The sequence below is a fragment of the Sitophilus oryzae genome, unplaced genomic scaffold (genome assembly GCF_002938485.1).
Source record: "Sitophilus oryzae breed Bouriz unplaced genomic scaffold, Soryzae_2.0 scaffold_213_pilon_pilon, whole genome shotgun sequence".
NCBI lineage: Eukaryota > Metazoa > Arthropoda > Insecta > Coleoptera > Curculionidae > Sitophilus > Sitophilus oryzae.
The window spans coordinates 1,795,738-1,822,299 of record NW_022146767.1 but is presented as its reverse complement, the minus strand read 5'-3'; the positions used below and the strand labels follow the sequence as shown (position 1 = coordinate 1,822,299).

Sequence of the window (26,562 nt, the reverse complement as noted above, 5' to 3'; positions counted from 1 at the left end):
CTCAGATACTAGCTTTTATCAACGCCCTGAAACTGTACGATGAGTTATAACTCAAGAAAGAGGGACCAATCTACATCTACATTCAGTATCTTCTAAAGAAATTATACAAAATGCAAAAATAAAAACATTATAGAAAATATTCAGTACTAAAAATGATTAAACATACATATTATCATAAATAGAAAACTACAATGAATTTAAAAGATATCGATTATATCGCCAATAATAATCGCTTACTATTGTGTTTTAAAACTGCAATATTGCAACTCTTAAATGATTTATTAAACAATGAAACAATGACTCTATTGTGATCCAGACGATATGCTAAATTTTACAAAAGAATTATAGTAGTTGAAAGACTGTTGTCAAAGGTTTACATTGACATAATTTGACTTTGATATAATTTTTGTCAAACGGGTTAAAAAAATATGCGGTTCTAAAGTACCTACAACTACAAAAATAGAGTATAACTTAAAAACTACAGTTATACTCTTAAAATGGGTAAGTTATTTAACTAATTTTCAATAATTTTATTACATATTTTGGATAACAATATTCTTTCCTTTTTAGCTTGTGCGTGTATACCGATTCGTTACTACATAATTGCTATGGTCTTCATAACGACGTATATAAATTACACTACAAGAAGCAACATGTCTATTAGTCTTCCAGCCATGGTACAGCAGAAAGGTAAAAAGGCTTCTATTCCAGAATGCAAAAAGGACGATCCAGCTTCTTACAACAAATCAGTATCTGATGTAAGTGTATTCGACCATGAAAGAGTAATACAAAAAAATTATTACAGTTCTATTAAAAAATAATTTATAATTAACATAATTTTGTGAAAATCCACCAAGAAATAAGACACTAACGTCCAATGGTTAAATAACTTTTTGTGATTTTCTTGTATGGTTCCGATGGTACCTTTTTTGAATGGCGTTTATGAAGAACCGGTAATATTTTTTTTTGAAAATTTTGATTTTTACATAAAGGAACCTGCTAGTAACTACTATAATATATTATCTACACTATGTAAAATATTGAGCGCGTTTAGGGACGGTCAGGAATTTGGAATCGGCTCAGGTTGGGTCACTGCTAATTCTCCCATTCTTTCCTTTTAAAAGGCGACCCCCCGCCTAACTTTGTGGCAACCAATTAACAGTGTACCACCTCCTAATAGAATGTCCAATTAGAATTTTTTCCAATAGAATTTGGACCAAAAACTCGTAATACAAAACTAAAGTGTCTAAATAAATGTGGCAACTTGACATTTTTTACTGCAGAGGTACTTGCTGAATCATCAGCGGGAAATTTAAATTCCAGTTAGTCAGCCCGGCGGCTAATATGCCCATGGTTGGCAACAATGAATTTAAAAATCGCGGCCTCGATTACGTTACTAAAAATGATCTTGAATAAGCATTGGTAAAATCATAAATTGAACATTTTTAAAGTTGAAATTAGGGTTATATATGTAAACGAAAGTCGATTTATTCGATCTATAAATCAATGGTTATTTAATTATGGCTTAAATATATGGTTATTTAACCAACGCTTATTGGGGAAGATCATATTTTTGTCAATTTTACAAATGTTTTATTTTTTATCTCACAAAATATTACAGATAGGTACAGATTAGCATAAGAAAAAAAATTATGGGATATGAAAATAGTTTCGAAAAAATGTAATAATTTAACAGGTATTTCATTTAAACTATCAAAGATGCTACCACTTTTAGTACGAAGCGGCAACACTGTAACGTTGAAAAAATTTAGAAAGATGGAGCAGGTGCCTTTATGCAAAAATCCAAATTTTCAAAAAAATCTTATCACTGGTTCTCCATAAATGTCTGACCTTAGATCATATATACTTACGTGGATAAGTAAATCACTATGGAAACTGTCGCAAACATACCAACGGCTTCCATTTATCTTCTTTTTTTGTTGCACACGCCGTCCTTCTACTCTATCTATCCTTGTCAAAGACCTATCGTCGGCGCGCCAAAATTTGAACATTAATTTTAAAAATTTAATTTGTAAAATGCTTATATTTGAACAATAAATTGAATATTTACTGTCATAAAAATTAAATTATATAAAAAATACATTTAGCCACTCCGTACGAATATCAATATTCTTAGGAAATCTAACCAGAAAGTATGCATGTGGCTTAATATAAATAAAAGAACAATTGAATACTTTAGTTGCCTATGAAAAGATAATTCGGGGACCTTTATATCACACACTAAACACTTTCTAGTCATTTTTACGAGTAGGTATTTAGAAAGTCCAACGAAAAAAAGAATAGAAATATAATTGCACAAACTTAAAATTAACTTCTCACTTCTCACTGAACACACTTGCATCCTTGGCTATATAAAAGCGGTCGATAAAAGAATAATTAATACAATTTTTAAATTAAAAAACGCTACAAACAAGCGTCGTTACATAATGGAAATAAAATTATGACATATGATTATGACAATATGATGACAGTGAAAAGTTGGTTTCCATAACAATGTATAATTTGTACTTTCTATACCGTATAAAATTGTGATTATTTTGGAAAAACTTTTAATGCGCATGCGCAAAGTAAGGTGTTCGAGAAAGACAAACCCATTGAACGTTTCATAAGTGCAATAAAGAAGGTTTGAAAATGGCATGTCGTGATGTTGGAGACATATTTTTTAATGCTAAACTTATTGCGTTGATTTATCCACGTAAGTATATGATCTAGGTGTCTGACGGACCATGGCCGTGAATCAGCCTGTATTTCGGTTGATCTGTTTATTAGACAGGAACAAAATACGACTGGAACGAAAACGTGCAAGGTCTAGTACTCGGGGCGTACTTCTATGGATATTTGATAGGAAATATACCTGCAGGAGTCATGTCAGAATGGATAGGACCGTTTAAAACGCTGTTTGCCGCAACCCTGCTAGCCGGAATATTCAACAGCGTGTGCGTGTGGGTCACTCCGATCCATTGGGGAGCATTGTTTTTCGCCAGATTTATAGTTGGAGCTACAGGGGTGAGTTGGACACATCTTGTCAAACTGTCATTTTTAGTGATTAAGATCTAAATACTGTTCGGTGATCTTTCAACGTTACAACGTCATCAACATCTGTTATCAAATATGCGGGTTAGGTGTGTCTAAGATTTATTTAAATGAGAAATTTTAAGCACGTTCCTAAATTATTAATTAAGCAAGTTCCGTTTTTATTCATTTCTAGTAGGTATCTTGGACCTTTATTCATTTTAAATTCATTTCATTTCATAATTTTTAACGCATGTTCGACAAAATCCTTGACAGTGATAGATGCAATGACTAAAGAATACAAGGACATGTAAAGCTCATGTACGGGCTGCAGCAGAATTTGTGACCTTAGACGCCATTTTCTTTGGAAGCAACGAATGAGTCATCAGCGACAATTTTAGCGATTTTTAATAGTTTTTTGTGTTAGTGAACTTTGTATAAACTCTATTACAATGGTAATTTGTTCAGCTTTCAAGTGTAAAAGCACAAAGAAGAAAGAAAGAGCCAGGAGTTATTACGTTTGTAGGGGAAATATACAGTCCACTCCGCCTTTTTAGCGGTTTTTTTATTGAATTTGATAATTATTTTTGCTATACGTTGATACTAGTTTTGTACCTTTTTTGTTAACATTTTAATACGTTTTTTTTCGTAATTAATTAGCATGATACCACTGAATACACCATAGGCGTAGTAAAAACATTTATCAAAAATATAAATATCGCTTCAAGCGGTAATGTTAAGAAAATATGTGCCACGGCAATGTTTGGAAGAATGGTCACAGTTTGGTCTCGTGTGTTATTTGTCCTTGTATTCTTTAGTCATTGGATGGATGTGTCTGTCATTTTAATTTCAAAGTAGTTTATTTTATTTTACAAAGAAATAAGATTGGTACAAATTAAACGGTTAGCAGGAAATTAATATATAAAATTTGAGTGACAAGTGATACTTCAAAATATTGTGAAAAAACTGTATAAATCTGAAAAATCTAATCGAGTTATTTTGTTTCAAAAAATTACGGTATGTGTTAATAGAAAACAAACAAGAGTGTATTTCAAACAAAACCCAACATACCAAAAAGCATTATAAAAAAGAACTATTTCTTCTTCTAAACACGAACCAAAATGCAAAAGCAATTTGCAAATAGACCTTTGACATAATTTGACACAAATTATAACCTACATCTACTATAACAGAGCCTATAATTTGTCAAGAGTTGGTTAGACCAAGCCTTAAAAATCTTCAGCCGAGTTCATACGCATCTGCGTACGTACATTGTTCATCGTTCCGTCACTCCAAAAATTTCGAAATGTGATCTAATTTTTTAAATAAACCAAAAAACTGGTTAAAAACAACAAGAAACGACGCATGACGGATTTATATACAGGGTGAGTCTGAAATAAGTGCAACTATTCTCAGGGATGGTATATTTCGACCCCAGGAACATTTCCTTTTAAATTTTCCTGTATATTTTTCGAAAACTTTTTAGGACTACCTGTTCACCGCAAATTTTCCCACGGTATAATTTTTTAATCTCTGATATTACCATAGTTACACCTTTACTCTATGGTTACGGCACTAAAAGGGATACAAATACAGAAAAAATCCGGTGGCTCTCAAAATTTTTTCAAAAAATTTTTTTCTTTTTAATTTTCAAACTTAAATAACTCGATTATTTTGGACTTATTTGAAAAATTGTAAAGAAAAAATGTATTTCTTTTACCGAGATCTACCAGCCCTGAAAATATTTGCACTTAAGACTACGCCCATCTATAGTTAACTTAAAAATATTAGAATTTTTTAGTGAAATAAATGGATTGGTATGTACATCATTGTCTTCATCTTTCCTGAATCGTAAATCAGAGTAAAATTTATCTATCGAATCAGTATGAATTATTATTATTATTTTCTAATTTAAATTAAATTTTTAATGATTTTTGTTAGGGACTGGTATATCCCGCCTTGCAGTGCCTAATAGGAAGATGGGCTCCTCCTCAGGAAAGAGGCAAGTTCGTGAGCGGCCTGATGGGCAATACCCTAGGAACTTGCCTGACTTGGATCGTAGTTGGCGCCGTAACAAAATCCTATAAATGGCCTTTCGGTATCGATTTTGCAATTTAAACGAAACGTTTCATTTTGAAAATTATCAATGCATTTTTTCTGCTAGGTTTCCACATATTGAGCATACAAATCATCTTCTATCTCGTGATTTTTACGATATTTACCGCCGACAGTCCCGAGCAACATAAGTGGATAAGTGATGAGGAACTTAAGTTCATTAAAGAGTCTCAAGAAGGAAGAGTTTCAAAAACAAAGGTAAGTAGTAATTAGTAATTTATTGAAATTAGTATTTATCCCAAAAAAAAATTGTGTTTCCCACCGTTTAATAAAAAAAAACCGGCGTGAAGTACGGCTGGGGAATGGCAATCGATCATAATTTGGACGAGGTCTATCTCTAGATGTCATTTACTAAAAATTGATATAATATTTTTACATTTTTTTTTATTTTTAGCCCTATTTTCTTGATTTTTTTTAGCAAACTGTATATAAATATATCAACTTTAATTCGTAAACTCACTATTATTATAAACTTTATAGTATTTGACTTATTATACAGGATTAATCAAAGGGATGTTTTTACCCTATCTTTAAAACACCCTGTGCAATAACTTTGTCAGCAAATTTTCCTAAAACATTATTTTTCGGTCAGAACCATGTCTCCTGAATATTTTGTTTTTTGACTCTTGTGTTTTTTGACTTTTGCGAAATATTTCTAGAAATATTTCGTAAAACATTTCTCAAAAGATTTCTGGAAATAGTACGTTAAAATAAGCCCGTGAAAAATAAGTAAACATGGAAAAACTGACATGAAAACAGTTACCGATGGTAAATTGAATTGGCTATTCCTCGAAGGTTACACAAGGGTATTTAGTTTTAATCATTGTCTAATATAATTAATTAAAATATAGTAAAAAATATAAAACAGTGACTAACTAGCGGTCTACCATTTATCGGCTTATATTCCACGGTATTGCGCCTCATGAACAAAATATACACAAAATTATTTAAAAAACTGTCTAATTATTTATTATTTCTGGTTATGGTAAAGTAACATTTATACTGTAGTCTGTAGCAAAATTTAGTTTACGAATTTGGTTTTGTTTTTCTAGTTTTAATTGTCTAAATCCCTGCATAATAAGTACTAGTTGAATGGATTTATGTCAAACCATGCTGGGTTATAATAACAGTATCGTTTACAGAGTTCTCTTAAGAACAATAAAAGAACATTGCTTTTAAATAATATCCGTGGACCATAATTTTGTTGACATTGGGTCAATTAATAATTTTTCCAAGCGGATATATTGATAATGTTACCAGTATTACTCATGAAGCAATACTACTACTCTTGTATTAATCAATTAAGGCCGTAAACAAACATATCATATACAATTATTTTATATACTAATTCATTATAAGAAAATTAAATCATAAAAATATTGTAATTATATTCCTGCAGTTTAAGTGAAAACTTTTGTTCCTAAATATAAATATAATAAACATATAATAAACGCGTATTACAGTATAACATAAATCGAGATGTAATTAACGAAATATCATAGTAACAACAGCAGAATTTCAGAAACGTCTAGGTTTACTTATTTCACTGAGATTTATGAGAAAAAAACCCTTTGCCTCGGAACAGATACCTCCACGTTTTGGAAATAGTTCAAAACAAGACAAAATTGAACGAGGCAAGAAAAAACGCCAAAAAAAATCCCCCCCTCGCCCTCCTCACGAGTAGTTTTCAGGCGCTTTTAAGAATCGAAACTAGGTCGAGGCAAACCGAAATGGGTTAGACCAAGACAACTGGAAATAAATCGAAATGCATTAAAGTTAGGCGACGAAATGTGACCTTGACATGTTTCGAATTGTTTCTCGCATAGTGTGTACGCTGTTTTAGAGTATTATTACCAGTTTTTTGTCTGTATGTTCACTTAGTTATTACATTTTTTTAATATCCTGTGTGTGAGTTCTGTTAGTTAATATTTATTAACACTAAGCCTGTATCGTTACATTTTACCTTTTTTTTTAATTTGAATATAGAGTTCTAATCAGTGTCGATATGACATTACTATAATAGTCACCAAAGCTACCTCGTAATACTAAAAAAAATACATCATAAAGTAATGATAGATGAAAAATTTGCAAATTGTCGGTGTCAAGTTCATATTTCGCTCTTAAAAATTAAGCAAGACATGATTGTGTTGACATGAGCCAAAAAAGAAAAAATGATTAAAAGACATAGTTCTGAATGAAAAATAACGTTTTGGGAAAAGTTACTCACGAAATTATTGCACAGGATATTTTAAACTTAGGGTACAAAGAACCCTTTGTTTAACGCTGTATAATAAGCCAAATACTAAAGTTCATAAAAAACTGAGTTTGCGAGTTAAAGTTGATAGATTTATATACAGATTGCTAAAAAATTCATGAAAATCGGGCTAAAAGTAAGTAAAAAATAACACTTTAAACTTGACGAAAATTTTGACGCTTTTTTTTCACCTGAGTGTAGAAAGATTAAAAAAGGATAGAACGTCTCCACACGTAGTAATTTTTTATTATGGTAGTTTTAAAACTAAGCATCTATGACACTATTTTTAAGCTAATATATTGTATTAACTGTTAAAATATACAATAATTCCATATAATTATTACATTTTAGGCTGTAGCACCGTACAAAGCAATATTCACTTCTTTCCCATTTTGGACTCTAACCATACTGCATTTTGGCAATCTATGGGGACTCTACGTTCAAATAACGGCAGTTCCGAAATTCATGAAAGAAATAATCGGATTTGATATAAAAGTATGGTTAAAAATGTCGCTAAAACCGTAATTTAACTTCGATTTAATTCCGTTACAGCAATCTGGATTCCTAAGTTCTTTACCGCATTTATGCCGATTATTTTTGGGCTTGGGCTATGGAGCTCTGGGCGACTGGCTGAAGAAGGAAAAGTTCAGTAGAACTCTAGTATTGAAATCATTTGTTTTACTATGTAAGTCTAAACCAAAAGTTTATATTTCTAGTAAAATAATAGTTTATATAAGCGATACCAAATACACTTTTTTTTCAATAGCAACTGGTAAATATATATCTTCCTTATATCTATCAAAAATAGTAGATAAAATAGTACTTTAACCGCAAGGGTAGATTAAATGATACTTTAACAGCGAAGATAGGTTAAAAACTTTATTTCTTCTCGCACGTTTTTGAAAATTTTTGTATTCCTTTTCATAAGTTATTCGGGATTTAAATGGAAGTATTTTGGATATGGCGTTTGTCGCTTCAGCCTGAATATCTGTTGGTAATTTACTTATTTCATTTGAGCCATTTCTGGCTCCAATTCAGCAATCGACACGAAAGAGAATTAAAAATATTGACTCAAAACTGACAACCCATAGACTTAAAATAAAATATAGACTGAGCATCTCATTCATAAATAGCTGGAACATGCGGTCAGACACTGTCTTGTTATTGTTGTGTTATTGTTTTAGGTTATAACGAGTGCGACACGAGCGATAGATAGGTTGTCTCTGTCGTAACGGTCGTTCCCTGACGACTCTGCCGAGAAACACAACACTGTCTTTCGTTTCTCAAGTACACCTGAACTCTCCGTATCATAGCCGGGTAATTTTTTTATTTTAATGAAGCTATAATTAAATTAAAAATATATCGTATTTAAACTTTTTTATATTTTATTAAGATTTTTTAAATAAAAGTTTAGAAAAAACAATTTAGAGTCCAAAAAGGATAAAAATAATAAAATACACGTTATAGAAGAAATTTTATCATCGAAATTAGGTAATTTTTGAAATTAATAATAAATTATTAATTTTAGTCAAACATTTACAACCCCTAATATTAATCAAAACAGGATCTATTCCACAGATATAATAGAATCGGCAACAGGGAGAGAAAAAAAATATGATTGTTGTAATTTTTTTTCTGGTTAAGTGATGTCTTATTATGTAAATTAGAGCAAACATAAATCTGTTCCATTAAAGCAAGGAAGGTGATAGGAAGTGGATAAAATAAAAACTACATTTATAACTCGGTACTGTCTTTATTATACCGGGTGCGTCTCAAAAGTGGCTCATCCCCATAATTTTTTTATATTTTCAAATAAAAAAAACAAGATTTAGTATGTTAGTATATGAAATAAATTAGGATTGATTGACGCATTCAATTGTTTTTGGTCACTTCCTGTTTCGATAACTATAACATTTAATTTTAAGCAGCACCCTTGGTATATTTCACTTTATTCGATAGAAAATGACAGTCTAGAATAGAATGACACATCATATGTCAGCACGACATTCGCATATGGTTTAATTGTAATTGTAACACGCGGTTCATAACGACAATTTGACTCGAAATACCAAGTGTGTGGTATCAATATATTCATAAAAAATGCTTTTTTCCAAATATGCTAATGAGTCCCTTGTTCCCTTGTTCCATTTGAAAAAAAGTGAAACATGTATGATTAAAATCGATTTGTACATCTTTTAACCGGCCTAGACAAGACACGAAACCCATTAGACGATCAAAACTATTTTTCCAAGGCTCCTTGATTAAACCTTAGTGTTTTTAACAACACCATGGCACCCTGGATTGAAATTTAAAATACGATTTGTTTTTAAGCGACAATGTCAAAAGTTGACATATGATATGCCATTCTATTCAGAGTATCATTTTTTATCGAATAAAGTAGCAATATACCGAAGGTGCCTTTAAAAATCAAAAGATGTAATCATTTCCGTGAAACAGGAAGATACCAAAAACAATTGAATACGTCAATAAATCCTAATTTATGTCATATACCTACTAACATACAAATCTGTTTTTTTTATCTGAAAAAATAAAAAAGTTATAGGGGCGAGCCACTTTTGAGACGACCCGGTATATTAAAAAATATTGCTTCATAATGTAATATCATTTTAAAATTCTTGTATGTTATTTTAGATTCTCAAGATAATTTTAGAATAAACCGGAATATATTTTTAATAAAAGCATTATTAATTATTAACAGGGTTATAATTATGATTTTGTTACAATGTAAGTAAGTAAATAATGTAATGTAAGAGAAAAAATTCAGATTTTACATTTTACTAAAATATTATCTAAATAAGCGCCTTTCTACAACAACGCCACTTACTCCTAATGGGTATATTGAGAGTTGCCTACCGGTCGAAAGTTGTTTCAAGACTTAAATGGATTATTTAAGTCAAATTTCTTGCAAATTTGGCACTGACGAACCATATTTTATAGTTCTTGAACAGAAAAAGTCAATAAAATAAACAATTAAAGACTACAAGCTAAGAAAATGCGTTAATACAGCCGGGGATATAGCGGCAACAAAGCTTTACCGCACACGTGCGACGCGTACTACAAGGTAATAAATGAATGAATAGGCTCCCTCGCTTCTAATCGGTGTTGTCATATTGTAAAGAACTTATCCTTTTTAAACAGTATCCGACTTATAATTTAGTAGTATAAGGACTATTTAATACATCTCTGGAATATTAAAACCTACTTTATTAAACTGTAGTATTAATATCTCAATATATGTGTATAACAAGAAAAAAAATATTGATAATATTAAAGACGTGACAACATAGGCTGGATGAGGAAGGCTCGGTCGACTGTACCCAGAGTAAACATGTGTACAAAATATTGTCTGTCACAGTTGAGATGTAAATAATTAGCAGTCTATGTTTATTTTAGATCTAATGTGACAACCATAGACTAATGTCATGACTAGAGATAGATTGGACACTGATATAAAACAAATGGGTCCGTCATTTAGAGCCACCTGGTGATCCGGAAGAAACTAATGGAGAGTTTTGGCATAACATAATTTTAGCGTTCCGTTACTTATTAACGCTATTATAAACGGTAACGTTATTCAAGCGCAAAATTATTCCTTGTAAAATATAAAATAATAAATATAGACTTTTTTACTGCCATTTTATGTTTTATTAGATCATTGAAGTGTAACATAATTAAAACAAAATTAAAATTATAAATACGTACATTTTAAACACCAACTATAGATCACATAGCGTCTATTTTTTTTTTGATTTAGCAACTAAATTATAATATAGTAAAATATTATAGACTACTAATTAACTGTTACTAAAAATACTATATATTACCAACTATGTACTTACTTATTTATGGTTAAACTCTCTTTTTTATTTGGTTCATAAATTTATCATTTCTAAAATGTCAAAATGACTTTAATAAAAAAAAGTTTAGTAGCTAACACGAAAATGATGATCGACTGTAAATATACGAATGCACAAACTAATAAAATCACAAATCACTGAAATCACTGAACTTTCCGACAAATCAGGAATATTTGAATTAATGATTATTTAAAAAAAATAATCAAAACAATGATTTAAAAATAACTTGACGGATCACCAACATTTTGTAAAAATGTCAACGTAATGTCAATTAGATAAAAACTAGACCACAGACAATAGTCAACATAGGGACTGTCATGTCATCTTCATATATAAATTAGAAACCTGTACTTTAATGTCTTTTGCGCCGTCTGGCGATGCGGAAGAAACTAAATTTGGAGTTCTATAAAATTACCATTGAGTGTCTAGGGCATGCTGACAACTAAAGAGACAGCTTTATTTATTTGTCAAATTACATAGATACCAACGCCAACCCAGCACAATATTTTTTCTACTCGTAATACATTCCTTGAAATAATAATTTCTGAATATTTTTTCAAACGTAACTCGCTATGGAAAAAAAATAGTGTTTTATACACGACGATAAAACTGAATTATCGTCTCCCGAAATCTTTTCGATCGACGATAAAATACCATTTTATCGTCTTCTATAAAAAATAACTATTAGTTACTTAATCGAGGGCGCGATAATTAAATTCATTGTTGCCAAACTTTTGCCGTTTTGTTGAAGTAAATAATAACTGTTTATATATTTATAATTAATTTATTTTTGTTTTTTCAAATATTTCGATTAAAAGAAAATATGTAAAAGTGGGCAACGCTGTACCGGTCAAGCTTAATCACGTGACTAAAAGTTTATTTTGTATAATCTATAAGTATTATTCTAAAATATGAATTTTGTATTTCTCACAATTTTACCACAGAGTGTTCCTCAAGATATCTGATACTTTCAGCAAACTTAAGTTGACTATTTTCTAATTTTTCAGTGTTTAAGTTTTTACTTGTTATACAGGGTATCCTCCTATGCAAATATTCCGTGAACATAGAACTACTAAAGTAATCGCAAAACAATTTCCGATGCACGTGATCAACGTTGAGTGACAAGCGGTGGCGACAGCGCTGCCAGATTGTGATGGATTTATGAGATGAATGTTAATGTAAAATTGGGAAACAATATAATTATATCATTTTTTAAGGCTTTTACGTTTTATTTTTAATTTAATAATTAATATTTTAGTAATTCATTTATTTATTAACAGTAGTCAATAGCACTCATAGTAGAAATATTTAAATTTAAGGCAGCAACTACCAACGCTACAAATCGAAAATAATATGTAGAAATAACTTTGAAAGCGGTATAATGTTTACAAATCAAACGTACTTCTCTGACTGCAGTCAAGGGTAATAAAGGGCCTTTTTTGTCACGTTCTCGTTCAAAATAGTTTATCAGGAAAACTACAAGATCTTTGCTTCGCCTGCTTAAATGCTTCGGCATATTTTCAACCCACAATTTCAAGGAATGCAATACAAAAACTCGAAAATTTAGTTCTTAAAAGAACTGTTTGCGTTGAATCTGTTAAAGATTCAACAACAACACGATATTATACAAAATAATGACTGACATTATGATATTTGTTAAATAAACGACGACGATGCTGACCGCGGCGCAATATGACCAACATAGCGATAATAAAAATCGCTTTAAACTAATTATTGCACCTTTAATCTAAATAAAATATCTGTTAAATCATTTGTTCTACAAAGTAAAATGAAATGAATGCTGCTCGGTATCTTAAATGATACAACAAATTTAAACATTTTTGTGTGCCAAAGTTTCATTTAATCAGGTTTATAGGCTCTAGTGTCAATTTCGATATGATTGATGACGTGCATCGGAAAATGTTTTGCGACTACCGTATCTATTTTTTGTAGCAAAATAAGTTCTCCTAGACAGTTAACTTTATTGGGACATCCTGTATACTGGGTGTCCCAGTAAAAATAACTATTAACTAACTAAGTATAAAACTGACCAAAATTAAACATTGTAAAGACTAGACACTCCCTGGACTGACACTTCGTCTTTACAGTGTGAGTCGAAGAAGATGTTTCTTACAATTATCTTTTAATTCACAATTATATATAAAAATTAATTTGTACTTAAACAAGAATATAAATTCAGTCGTTTCTTTACTTGTTCATTCCGTTTCTAGCTCACATAGTACCAGGAGTTCTAATGGCTTCCATGGGTTTGGTAGGATGCAATGCCACTGCTGCCACGACCCTGCTGATACTCAGCATGTCCATCAATGGTGCAGCAGTACTGACTAATTTATCGAACCCAACCGATTTGGCACCCAATTTTGCCGGTACCATATTCAGCATTATCAGTTTTATTGGAGGTGTCACTGGATTCATTGTACCATCGATAACTGGAGTATTCATAAACATATATGGGGTAAGAAAAGAGCATATTTGTATTTGTATAGAAAATTGCACAAATTAACCACATTATTCTACGTCATTAGTTTAAATAAACACTAATTTTTTTTTACGTTTTGCTACAGCAGAAATTACTTAACTTTCCCTTGTTTCTAAGATTTAGAAAAATACATTTATGAATGACGATGTCATCTTTAGAAAATCATAGGTCTAAGTACACTATTGGACAAAAGTAGAGCAACAAAGTTCATTTTTATTCATGTTTGAATAAAAAAAATATTAGGTTGTGATTTTCGGCTATGTTTACTAACACACTATCCCTACACTAAAAGTAATATTTTACAAAATATTGGTGTACTTTCAATCAGTTTAAAAATGGTAAATAATAATGATTATAAAAATTGATGAGAACGGGGGTGACAAAAGTAGAGCAACAAATTGTATTCTTAATAACTTGCTGACAACGGCGCGCCATTGGCGCAATCAACTTCTGAATGACATTTGTCCAAACTTCATTAATTTTATCTATCAAGGGTTGTTTGTTTACAAACATTTGGGTACGAATACGACGTTATACTTCTTCCCAGATATTTTCAATGGGGTTAAGGTTGTAGGATTGTGCTGGCCATTGCAAAACTCGAAAGTCATTTTCCTTAAACCACTGTTAAACAACTTGTGAAGAGTATTTTGGATCGTTGTCCTGTTGGAAAATACAACGCAGTGGCATTTCACATTCTGCATGATATCCCTATAAAGGTTCAAATCGGTCCATCGTGTCATTAATAAAGTGTATAGCGCCTATCCCATTCCATGAGAAACAACCCCATAAAAATACACTGCCTTTACCGTGTTTAATTGTAGGTGTCACGTACTTAGGATTAAACCATGTATTGATTGGTCGCTTTACATGTCTCATTCCATCAGAATTGAATATTTTGTAGCGCGTTTCATCACTGAACAGAACTTTTTTTCAGCCATTTTAATTTTTCAGTCCAGTTTAAACGCCGACCTCCGAATGCCTCCGACCTTGCTGCTCTATTTCTTTCCGAAACTAACGGCTTTTTAGCTGGACCTCTACTAAATAACTTTGCATCTACTAATCTCTTTTGTACTGTTCGTATACCAACCGTAATTTCTGGAATTTCGGCAATAATTCTAGGTGCGGACTTCCAAGGATCATTTTGATGCGCCTGTTGATTCTTTTGATGCGTCTGTCGCTCATTACTGTTGTTTTCTTTGGCCTTCCCGATTTTGGCAACTTTTCTAAGTGTCCCCTGTCATTATACGATGAAATTATTTTAGATACTCTGTACCGGGGTTACACAAACTGTCTTGAAATATCGGCCGCTTGTTTGTTACCTTCCATGAATGCATTCCCAACTCTTTGCTTCAAGTCTTTTGAAATTGGAATTCCTCTTGGCATGACTAATCCAGCATAGAAATGTTTAAAAAAACATAAAATAAACATCGCACAATTATTTTGGTCTGTACTTTTGATAAAATCCTTCTTTGGAATGAATTATGTTGCTCTACTTTTGACTCGTTATTATTAAGCATTTAAAACTAAATGTCAAAATAAATTCATTTGTTTTGTTAGTAAAAATTCTTGCTGTCATGGATACTCATAGCCTACTTCGCAGTTTTTAAATTTATTGTATTTGTATACATTATCATGCATGTATAATTAAAAAATCGCGATTTGCAAATATTTCTTCAAGTGTTGCTCTACTTTTGTCCGATAGTGTATATACAGATCATACCAAATAAACTTTTAGTCATGTGATTAAGCTTGACCGGTACAGCGTTGCCTACTTTTACATATTTTCTTCCAATCAAAATATTTTAGGAAATAAAAGGGAATTAATTATAAATATATAAACACTTATTATTTACATTAACAAAACTCAGTAAAAATGTTTAAGCCTAAAGTATTGTAACACAATTCCCTTAAACTAAAAAGTTGTAACACAAAACTACAATGTCAAAACGGAAAAAAAATGTCAGGAGATCATATTATGTCATGAAAAAATTTGTATTGTCATATATTTACAAACCATCTCTGTATCTCTTCTGATGTACAAGATCCTTCTAGTGTACATTCTTAAAAGAAACATCCTGTATACAAAAAACATACTTTAATATAATGTGGTTGATTGTAAATTGTAATTGTTTATTTTTATAAATTTCATAGAAATAATGCAATTTTTTTTCAGTCAACCACAAAGGCCTGGGCCCTGAATTTCGCACTAGGTGGAATCATTTATTGCGGTTGTGGAATATTTTTTATGATTTTTGGATCTGCCCAAACTCAACCATGGAACGAGAAAAAAGAAGATGCTGAACCGCAGACATCGGCTAAATAAATCACTTCCATATATACATATAATTATATTAAACAGAAAATTAATAAATCTGTATATAAATTTGTAGTACAAAACATACATTTTTAACAAAACTCACTTAACATATCATAGTGCCGATAGATAACAACAAAACTAAAGTATTTAGTATTAAAACAGAAGTATTTGCTGATCCAAAAATCAAGTGAATTTTATTTTGGAATATCGTAGGAATAGGCGATTAAATAAATGACAGATATCACTGTCAGTATCAAAAACTTCGGGTGTATTCCGTTGCTCACTTTGGTTATGGTTTTATGTTCCGTTTCTATCGGTTTCCTGAAAGGTTTCTTATTACGGAACGCGGTTCCTGAAAAATTCGGTTATAACTGTCACCAAACTAACCAGCGCTAGAAGGTTGTTTTTTCTGGTTTTGTTTGTCAATCAATGTCATTTATGTGACAGAAATCAAGCAAAGGAAATTGGAAGGCGGAGTAAAATTTTCATATAATTTCTAAAATTTGTAATAATATTTTGTATTTACATCCAAAAGCAATGGAGGTAGGCAGTAAAGGTAAATACATTTCATTGACTAAATAGAATTACTTTTTAGGACCATTTAAACTTATCATGCAGCCACTGTTTTTTAAAGTCAGGAACATTTTTAAAGAAAACATGAAAAACAAGGCAACAAGTAATCGTAAATGTTTTATAAGCTATGAAAACATAAATATTGATTTGATTTGTTTATTTATTATTGATCTGTTTTAATATTGGACCTGCAAATCTTCACTTGAGCTGTCTAACGAGTTTAACAGTTTATTAATAAAGTACTTTTCAATATTAAACTCCATTGAAAAGAAGAAGCAAACGTAAAAGCAGAGAATAGATACATTAAAAATGGATACAAGATAAATTTTATAATAGGGGTATTGAAATTTAGAAAACGTCAACATTTGACGTTTCCAGTATTTTACCAAACCGTTCCGTATCAAACCGATGTTTTTTAGGAACCGCTCTCTACCGTAGTTTACCGGTCTGGTTAGCCTGGTTTTCTGTAGCGATGTGTATCCTTAACCAATATAAAGTAAAATCAAGTTTATAATTTTGATTCAGTAAGCCAGTTAAATGTCTGTGGTTTCCTGTCAGCAGTTGGATTGATAATAACATTGATTACAGTAGGTCCGTCTTCAATTTTCAGTGCTTGACCGATAGCTTCCTTCAACTCAGGAACTGTCTGAACGAAAAATCCAGGTTTTCCAAATAATGCCATCATGTTATCGTAACGCGTACAACTGGACAAGCATCCAGGAGGAGTACTACAAATAAAAGTATAGCATTCGAATTAAACCAATTCTGTGCTCCTTTGACATTTTAAAACAGCAAAAAATATTACGTTAATTAAAATTCTATCATAGAAAGGTGTTTTGATTTTTAGGACTTTTTAATATTTACGAAAATATAACAATATTTCTTTTTAATTTTCTCTAAAACGGTATGCAAATTTGGAAAAGTATAAACGGGATTAACCATTTTAGAACAAGCAAAATTTTTTTATGAAGAATATATTTTTCTCAAAAGATCAATAATAAAAATGTTGTAAAGAGAATCCGGGGACATACTGTATTAACTTCTAATTTGAGCTTTTCGCAATCAACGACTTACACTTTAGTAATTTCACCGCTATCTTGGATATCTTTGAATACTTCCGGTTCCATGCCAGTGTATATTCCAGAATTATTAACTACCACTACAGTTATTGGTAGCTTATACCTAGCCATTGTTTCTATTTCCATTCCTGAGAACCCAAAAGCTGAGTCTCCTTCAACGCATATGACTCTTTTCTTTGGTTCGTAATGTCTGCAGTACAGTGCTGCAGCAATTGCAAAACCTGGACCAACCTGAGAAATATATGTTTCAATTGATAACTAACTTACTAATATCTGTTACTAATAGCACAGATTAGGTATACTATATGTATACAGACATCTTGTCCCTAATTCGTGGTATAAAAATTGTTTTTTTTATGACGATGAGTAAACGAGTAAAATTTTCTGTCCGCAAATATAAATTCGCGTTTAAACAGCGTAATAACTGGGCCGGTCAGGCGCTGTGCTCAATTTTAGAGGCCATAAAGTGGGTGTTCTATGTGCGCAAACTTACTAGTTTGCGCAATGAACTTAACTAGTGCGCGACTGCGAAAATTGGAACCACGAAAAACAATGCTTTTGATAAGTTTATAATTTGTATAATCTGTGTTAATAGCGCAGAAGGGTGAATATTTTTTAAGTATTTTTGATATTAAAATCAGTTAAAAAAGATAGTCTAAAAAACAATAAAAATTGAAGTTTTTATTCTAGTTTTAGAATAAAATGACAGATAATGACTGTCAATTTCATAGGCATATTATCTCACTGGACAGACTGTATCTCCTAGTTTTTCTTCTAAAATCAAAGTAGGTATTTGTAAATTTTGGAAGCTATCAAAGGAACTTTTAGAAGATGCAGCATGATAGGGCTCCGGTTCACAACTTTGAAAATATGAGAATTTTATAAACAACCATTTCCCAAATCAATGAACCCATACGATGGCCTCCCCGATCTCCAGATTTGTTCGTTCTCGATTTCTGTATTTAGGGATTTTTGAAAAATTAAATATATCGTGGCAACTAATACAACCATGTCGAAGACTTGGAAAATGCCATCAGGCAAGCTTTTAGATATTTGCAAACCTAACCCCTTATAATAAATTTCGTTATAAAAAAAATAAAAATATATTCAGAGATTCAGTTCAACAGTTTACAAGCAAAATAATTTAGTCTGAAATAAAATTTTAATATGTGTGTGTATGAATATTTTAGTAAATGCCATTTTGATTTTTTTATTATCTATGTTAGCCTACTCTTAAGAAAATTGTATCTTTTAAATATTGCAGTAAATTGTGAAAGTAAATATAAAGTGTTATATATTTTTAAGGTCATAGCAAGCCAGATCATATGATTTATAAATATACAGAGTATTCCATTTGAGAAAACATAACTTTAGTTCATATTTTCAAAAATGTTTTTTTCGTAGAAAAATAGACTACGCCACTGTATTCTACGTAAAAAGTTCTACAAAAAACAGTTTTCGCCTTCTCGATACTTTTCACAATAACAGAAATACGGGGAGTGTCGCAAATTGTAAAATTTTCAAAAAGACCCTGTAGATTAGAAACGAAAAGGGCTATGAAAATTTTGTTTACAGCATCTCTCGTGTGATACAAAAGTGGGATAGGTTTGTGCAAACCGTATCCTCCTATCATCATTAATAACGGAGATACAGTATGATCTCAACCAAAATGGGTCATCCTGTACATGTCTTATCCGAGTGAGACACCCCTCTATATAGACATTATTTAGAGTTAATCTACTTTAACTCACCCCCATAGTTCCAAAAGTGCCCGCATCAAGCCTGTGGCGTGGAAGTTTGTTCAACAACATAGATCTTCCAATATCCATTGTATTAGCACCTTCACTCACTATAATACAATCTTCAGGTATATTTTCGTACAAGTTTTTGAATACTGCATAGTAATTTAAGGGTGGCTGAACATCGCTAGCCATACCCTAAAAAGTAGACCTAAATAAATATCACCAGAAATACTTTAACTTATTTTTAAAATACGTTACATCTACAATTTTCCTGTTATCTTCACACTTTCTTTTCAATACTTTCCACCACTCTTCGGAAGAAGAAAATTCAAATTTCTTCTGTTTCAAACTGTCCACTATTTGAGACACTGCCGTTTTGATGTCGCTCTGTATAGCAACGGCTGATTTGACGCTGTTATGCAATTCTTCAGCTAAGATATCGATTTGAATTACTTTAACGTCTGGAGAGAACCGTTCTGGGCGTCCAAAATGAAGGATCCAGTTCAATCTAGCTCCTAGAAGCAGTATAACGTCTGCTTTCTGGAGAGCTAGGGATCTTGCTGGTCCAATACATCGATCTGAAGTGTCAGGAACTACTCCTTTGCCCATTGGTGTAGCCAGGAAGGGAAGATTAGATGCATTTATTAATTCATTTACCTAAAAAGAATACACTTGAGAAGCGAATTTTTCATAATATTAACAATAAATGTGATTTGTTCCTAAGACATACATTCACCTCGGTTGATTATACGAAAACGGAAAGATGTAGAAACAAAATATTTTGTGGGTATATGTGGGGAGACAATGTACACAATTTAAAATTATTTTGAAATATACAGGTTGTTTCAGAACTAAGATCCATACCAAAGTTATATTTTTTCTTAAGGAACACCCGGTATTTTATTTCATTTTTGGATTCTTGGGCCCAAAAAAGGCATTTATTATAAGGGTTATTTATGTTTAAAATCTTTACTTTTTGAGATATTTAAAGATATTTAAATTTGCATGCTAAAATAGAATAGACTATTAACACCCTGTACGTTACTTTTCAGAATTAATTCTTATGCTGAGTTTAAAGGTAGAGAAATAAACTTTACAAAAATATGTTAGTGCTTCCTTAAATTTATACAGGTGTATCAAAAATTGATGATCTATTATAAGAATTTATTTTACAAAAAAACTTCGTTATTTCAAATGCAACACCCTGTATTTTTTTAAATAAATCAAAGCAGATTCAAATGCTCTTTCAAACTATATTAGGGTTTCTTATACCTATCTAGCTCATATTTTGAATAAAGAACAATTTTTCAATAAAATGGCAACCAAGAGGGCTATAGTGTCATCATGGCAATTGTCTAGTGTCAGTTAGTAGCTATTTTCAAAATCGAAATTAGTTTATGGGCTTATTTAAATTTATACCAGTTTACTTTTATTTAATTTACCTACAATAGTTTAATAAATAATATTTATTAAATATGTATTTATTATTTTATCAAGAAAAAAGTAGTTCTTTGATTTATTTTACGATGACTTCTAGATATATGGATTTTCTATAAAAGAGCCAATTACGGCAAATTCATTTTCTTCACTTCCAACGACAGGTTTCTGCCTAAGAGCTCTGCGAAACAGGACAAGTAGTTTTTCAAAGGAACTCTTATCAGAAAGATCCCTATTTATGTATCTTTGAGCATAAGCCCTTGAGGCCAAGAAGCAATTTTTCTCACAAAATAAAATCACTAGTAACATATCTATTCGTTCTGCCAGCAGATACTGCTCTATTTTTATTGATAAAATAATGGATACTTACTTATTAAACTATGGTAGGTAGATTTAAGTAAACTGTTATAAATAATTATAAATAATAATGTCCATAAACTAATGTCGATTTTGAAAATAGTTACTAACTGTCACTACAAAATTGCCATGGCGACACCAGCCATTTTGATTGCAATTTTATTTAAAAATCGCTTTTTATTCAAAATCTGAGCTAGATAGGTATAGGAAACCCTAATATAGTTTGAAAGAGCATTTGAATCTGCTTAAAAATTTATTTTAAAGAATACAGGATGTTGCATTTGAAATATATAAGTTTTTATACAGGGTTGTTCACCACATACGACACGGAGTATTGTAGCAAAACGATGAGATTTTGACAAATTGTAAGTTTGGGGTTCGTTGAAGGCGAGGGGTGTCTCACTGCTGGAATTACATGTACATTTCCTTGGCAGTCGCTGGCAGTCATTGGCAGTCTTACGGCAGTCCCTATAATAATTACATGGCAGTCATAGGCAGTCTTCTTCGCAGACATTGGCAGTCGCTTAGAAGTAGAATAATATTTTGGCAGTACATGCACATTTTGTACCCAAGTGAGACACCCCTCGGTTGAAGGACTATTAGAGCTACAATTTAAAAATATTTTTACAAGATACAGAGTGTCCCAAATAAATAAAAAATATCAAAGTTGTATTTTTTTAAATGGAACACCCTATATATTATTACATTTTTAGTTTCTACGATTAAAATAAAGGTAAATTTGATTAAGGTTTATTGTACTTAAACCTTACCGTTTTTGAAATATTTTCAATTTTGTGAAATTGCAGTAAAAATTTTAAAGCTTCATTTCTCCAAGGGTATCAATGTTTTTAATACTAAATATTTAATGAAGTTTATTTATTGATCAGTTATTGTGTTGCAATAATAAAATAATACTACCTTATACAGAGTGTCTAAAAATTTATTTTAAATAATTATTAGCTTCAAACGGCAATAACTTTTTAATTTAAATGGAATGCCCTGTATATTTTAGGAGAATCAGATGCACAATTTAATTGTCTATCAAATTGTACTATGCCATTTTTTACCTATCTCTTCAAGTCGAAAATGCATTGTCTTATAATTTAGACCTCATTTATCAATATATCCGTGAAATATTGACATTTTAGATTATTTTAAAGCAACAAATATACAAAATGTACAGACTAGTAATATTATTTTTAGCAAAACGATAATATTACTAGCCCATTTGTATGCAAAAAGAAACTATTTAAATCTTTATAAAAGAGTATACCATTAATTAAATATAACACCATTATTTCCGCCCATATACTAATTAATTACATACTTAATTGTGTTCGTTAATAAATTATTATAAATAAATGTGGATTTGAGTCAGAAACCAATATAATAATAAGTTATCAAATTAAAGTCTCTGTTGTTATAAATAAGCATTTATTAAAAAATGAAATATCATTTTTAAGGTGTTACTTTTTATCACACTGTCTAATGCCCATACAAAATTCAGTTTTTTAGTATTTGGAGCAATTATTATTAATCAACGCAAACAGTCAGTTAATGTAGTTTGAATACTGGAATCATATTAATTGATCCTCTTTAACAAATAATATTTAAAACTTTTTTTATTTTTTAATGAAATAAACGAATTATATCGACAATATTAGTATCTGTACTCTTTAAAAATTTGGTACATCTTTAAAAATAATTTAAAATGTCAATAGCCCATGGGTATATTGATAAATAAGTTCTAAATTACAAGAAAATGCATTTTCTACGGAAACTTAGAGATAGGTAAAAAATGGTATAATATAATTTGATAGACAATTAAATTGTGCATCTGATTCTCGTAAAATATACAGGGTGTCCCATTTAAATTAAAGAAGTTATTGCCGTTTGAAGCTAATAATTATTTAAAATAAATTTTTAGACACTCTGTATAAGGTAGTATTATTTTGTGCAACACAACTGATCAGTAAATAAACTTCAGTAAATATTTAGTATTAAAAACTTTGATACCCATGGAGAAATGAAGCCTAAAATTTTTACTGCAATTTCACAAAATTGAAAATATTTCAAAAACGGTAAGGTTTAAGTATAATAAACCTTAATCAAATTTACCTTTATTTTAATCGTAGAAACTAAAAATGTAATAATATACAGGGTGTTCTATTTAAAAAAATACAACTTTGATATTTTTTACTTATTTGGGACACTCTGTATCTTGTAAAATTATTTTTAAATTGTACCTCTAATAGCCCTTCATCGAACCCAAAACTTACAATTTGTAAAAATCTCATCGTTTAGCTACAATACTCCGTGTCATATGTGGTGAACAACCCTGTATAAAATATATTCTTAAAATAGATCAGCAACTTTTGATAGCCCTGTATAAATTTAAGGAAGCAATAGGTACCATTTTTCAGTAAAGTTTATTTCTCTACCTTTAAACTCAGCATAATAATCAATTCTCAAAAATAATGCACAGGGTGTTAATAATCTATTCTATAGTAGCATGCAAATTTAAGTATCTTTACAATTACAGCCAGAAAAGTAGATCTTTAAAGCTGGACTGTGATTCTGTTGCATTTATATTGAAACATATGAAGAAATATGTTAATTTCTAACATTTACAAGCTTATATACTTACTTCTTTTTCTGCTCTTGAATATGCTGCACCCTTTCCAACAATGACCAACGGCCTTTTAGCCTGTCCCAACAACTCAACAGCCTCCTGTATTTTAACTGGATCTGGATATATAAGAGGAATCTCTGTAGGACCATACTGCCGAGGTATCGTTGTGGAATCGACTTTAGCAGACAGTATATTTGCTGGAAAATCCAAATAAACCGCTCCAGGTCGTCCATTTTTAGATAAACGGACAGCTTTTTCGACATGGAGAGGTATGAGAGAGACACTAGGTGGTCTAGCTGAGTATTTGCAGTAAGGTCTTGCCAATTCCACCTGCAAATATATAAAAAAAACATCAGTTATACTATTCAAACAAAATGAACACTATTTACTTGATTACACTCTTGGAACCCACCAATACCTTCGTGGTCTTGTGGAGAGGAACCACCAATAACAACTACGGGCCAGCAATTGATTTGGGCATTGGCCATTCCAGCAAAAGTATGTAAAACCCCAGGGCCAGAAACGCAGAGAACTCCTGCAGGGTTTCCTGCATAGACCAAAAGAGAATTAGTTAAAATAGTATATTGAATATGCTACATACCTGTTAAGTATCCAAGCGCTTGAGCTGCATAGCAAGCTGCTTGTTCGTTTCTCATACCAACGTAATGAATGTCTGCCATTTGCAAGGCCATACTTAACTCAATAACTGGATATCCTATTATCCCAAATATAAATTCCACGCCCTATTAAGAGACATTATTCTTAAAATTATTGTTCTCTCAATACCAAAATTATATTAACTGAATATAACTATCTTGAGACATATTTATAATGATATATCAAATTAGAAAAAACAAAGAACTCTTTTATCTGTCGACCCGCTCGATGATAAAATTTTTAAACAGTACCTTAGATTGTCCTTAAAGATGTACTTTTAAATATTAGAACTTATTACACTTAGTTATTAATCTTTTTTTGTTTTTTATAGTTCTTTTATTATGAAAGATTTTAAAATTACTATATCTTCCTATGCATGTCGCCATTCAATGTCCAATATTTTGATAACATTGTATAAATACATAATAAGTTAAATAAACTAGAATATTAAAAACATTTATGACAAAATAAAGAACAAACTGAATTTAAAATCAAAAAATCCATTTATGAATAAAATTTATAAAACAATGTTTGTCAGCGACATCTAGTTGACGTTAGTGAAAATATGAAGCCCAGCGCAAATCTACCATAAAGAAATCTTTCTAGATATCTACTATATTTCCCATTGTTTATATTGCAATTTTGTTGTTATGGCAGATTATAGGTAAACCAATTTTTTATAATTTTTTACAAGCCATTTGAGTTTTTACTATTATTGTTTTAAATTTTCAACGAATTTCTTATTCAGTTTGTAAAAACATGTTTACCATCATTCTTACTGACACGTCAGCTTAATAGATAATTATAATAAATTTTAGAAAAAAAAAAATGACAAACAACAATTAAAAAGCATTATAATTATATAATAACCTCGATTTTTACAGGTTACTCACCTGTTGTTTTAAGGACTGTGCCAAGACAGTATTTCCATCCACTTCTTCGCCCATTTTTTTAGTGTTTTTTTCTAATTTTTATACGTTAGTTCACCTTATTAAACAAAAAACTCACAATTTTAAGGTTATAGTACTTCAGTAATAAGTATCTACACATGACAGAACAACCACCAACAATATCAAGTAGGTATTCAGATAAAAAAGAAAACAATTAAACGTATTGAACTCTGACTTGTTATTATAAGTTGTTGTTTGTAATTATCAGATTTCTACATTTTTAATTTTAATTAAGCACTGAGTAATAATAGTTGTATGCTATTCTGAAGTGTAAGTAAATATTATGGAACACTTAATTTAAGTTTAATAATTATAATTTTAGGAACATACACTATAAGATGCAGAAATCAGTAGAGTTCAATGGTGAATTTAAAGCTACCTGAAAATTTATGTTCTATTTCAAATCAATATAAAAGTTTCATCTTTGCGCAGGTAAGTATTATGTTATAAAAATATATAAACGCTTTTGATAAATAGATAAGCGTGAATAAGCCATGTTATACATGTATACTGAATGACGAAAAAAGAACACATATTCATAAGATTTTATTAATTCTTGGTGTACAGGGTGATCATAATAGGTCTATTTTTAGAAGACCTGTTTCCTGACTAAGAAACGTATTTTTCGAGTGACGAATATAGTATTCTATTTAAAAATATATATTTTCTTTTCTTCTTGAAACTTCTTGCTAACATCTATTAAATTGAAGATTAAGCTAAGTTTTTGTCAAAACCACTTATCCGATTTGGACGATTTTTTTTTTGAATGATAGGTTATTCTTTCCACAATATTGCTATACTAACTGTATTTTGATAGGAACCCTTTTTATACTAATAACGGGTATAGCAATTATAACGTGTTTTTTTAATAAAAATTTGTGACACCCTGTAGAGTTGATCAGTTACAGTATCAAGTTAAAATTGAAATCATATTTTAGCCTTATCTTTTTTTTACATTTTGTTTTTTTATTTAATCCATTATCTTCCTTATTACACGAGAAACAACATTTTATAGGATGGCATAATTTAATATTGGTT

At 30.6% G+C, this 26,562-nt stretch overlaps 2 protein-coding genes across 2 annotated transcripts; one reads left to right on the top strand and one right to left on the bottom strand.

Annotated features, from left to right (window-relative positions):
- The first annotated feature begins 269 nt into the window (after positions 1-269).
- Positions 270-16,177, top strand: LOC115884218 (putative inorganic phosphate cotransporter). Its single transcript, XM_030902720.1, has 9 exons — positions 270-501; positions 571-758; positions 2,791-3,027; positions 4,975-5,131; positions 5,198-5,346; positions 7,754-7,897; positions 7,955-8,087; positions 13,512-13,756; positions 15,954-16,177. The coding sequence occupies exons 1-9, from the start codon at positions 498-500 to the stop codon at positions 16,101-16,103; spliced, it is 1,407 nt and encodes a 468-aa protein (XP_030758580.1). The 5' UTR covers positions 270-497; the 3' UTR covers positions 16,104-16,177.
- A 705-nt stretch (positions 16,178-16,882) lies between these two features.
- Positions 16,883-25,664, bottom strand: LOC115884215 (2-hydroxyacyl-CoA lyase 1). Its single transcript, XM_030902718.1, has 8 exons — positions 25,468-25,664; positions 24,519-24,660; positions 24,307-24,464; positions 23,933-24,247; positions 19,750-20,148; positions 19,501-19,686; positions 17,745-17,980; positions 16,883-17,398 (listed from the first exon to the last, which is right to left on the bottom strand). The coding sequence occupies exons 1-8, from the start codon at positions 25,519-25,521 to the stop codon at positions 17,179-17,181; spliced, it is 1,710 nt and encodes a 569-aa protein (XP_030758578.1). The 5' UTR covers positions 25,522-25,664; the 3' UTR covers positions 16,883-17,178.
- Between the last annotated feature and the right edge of the window lie 898 nt (positions 25,665-26,562).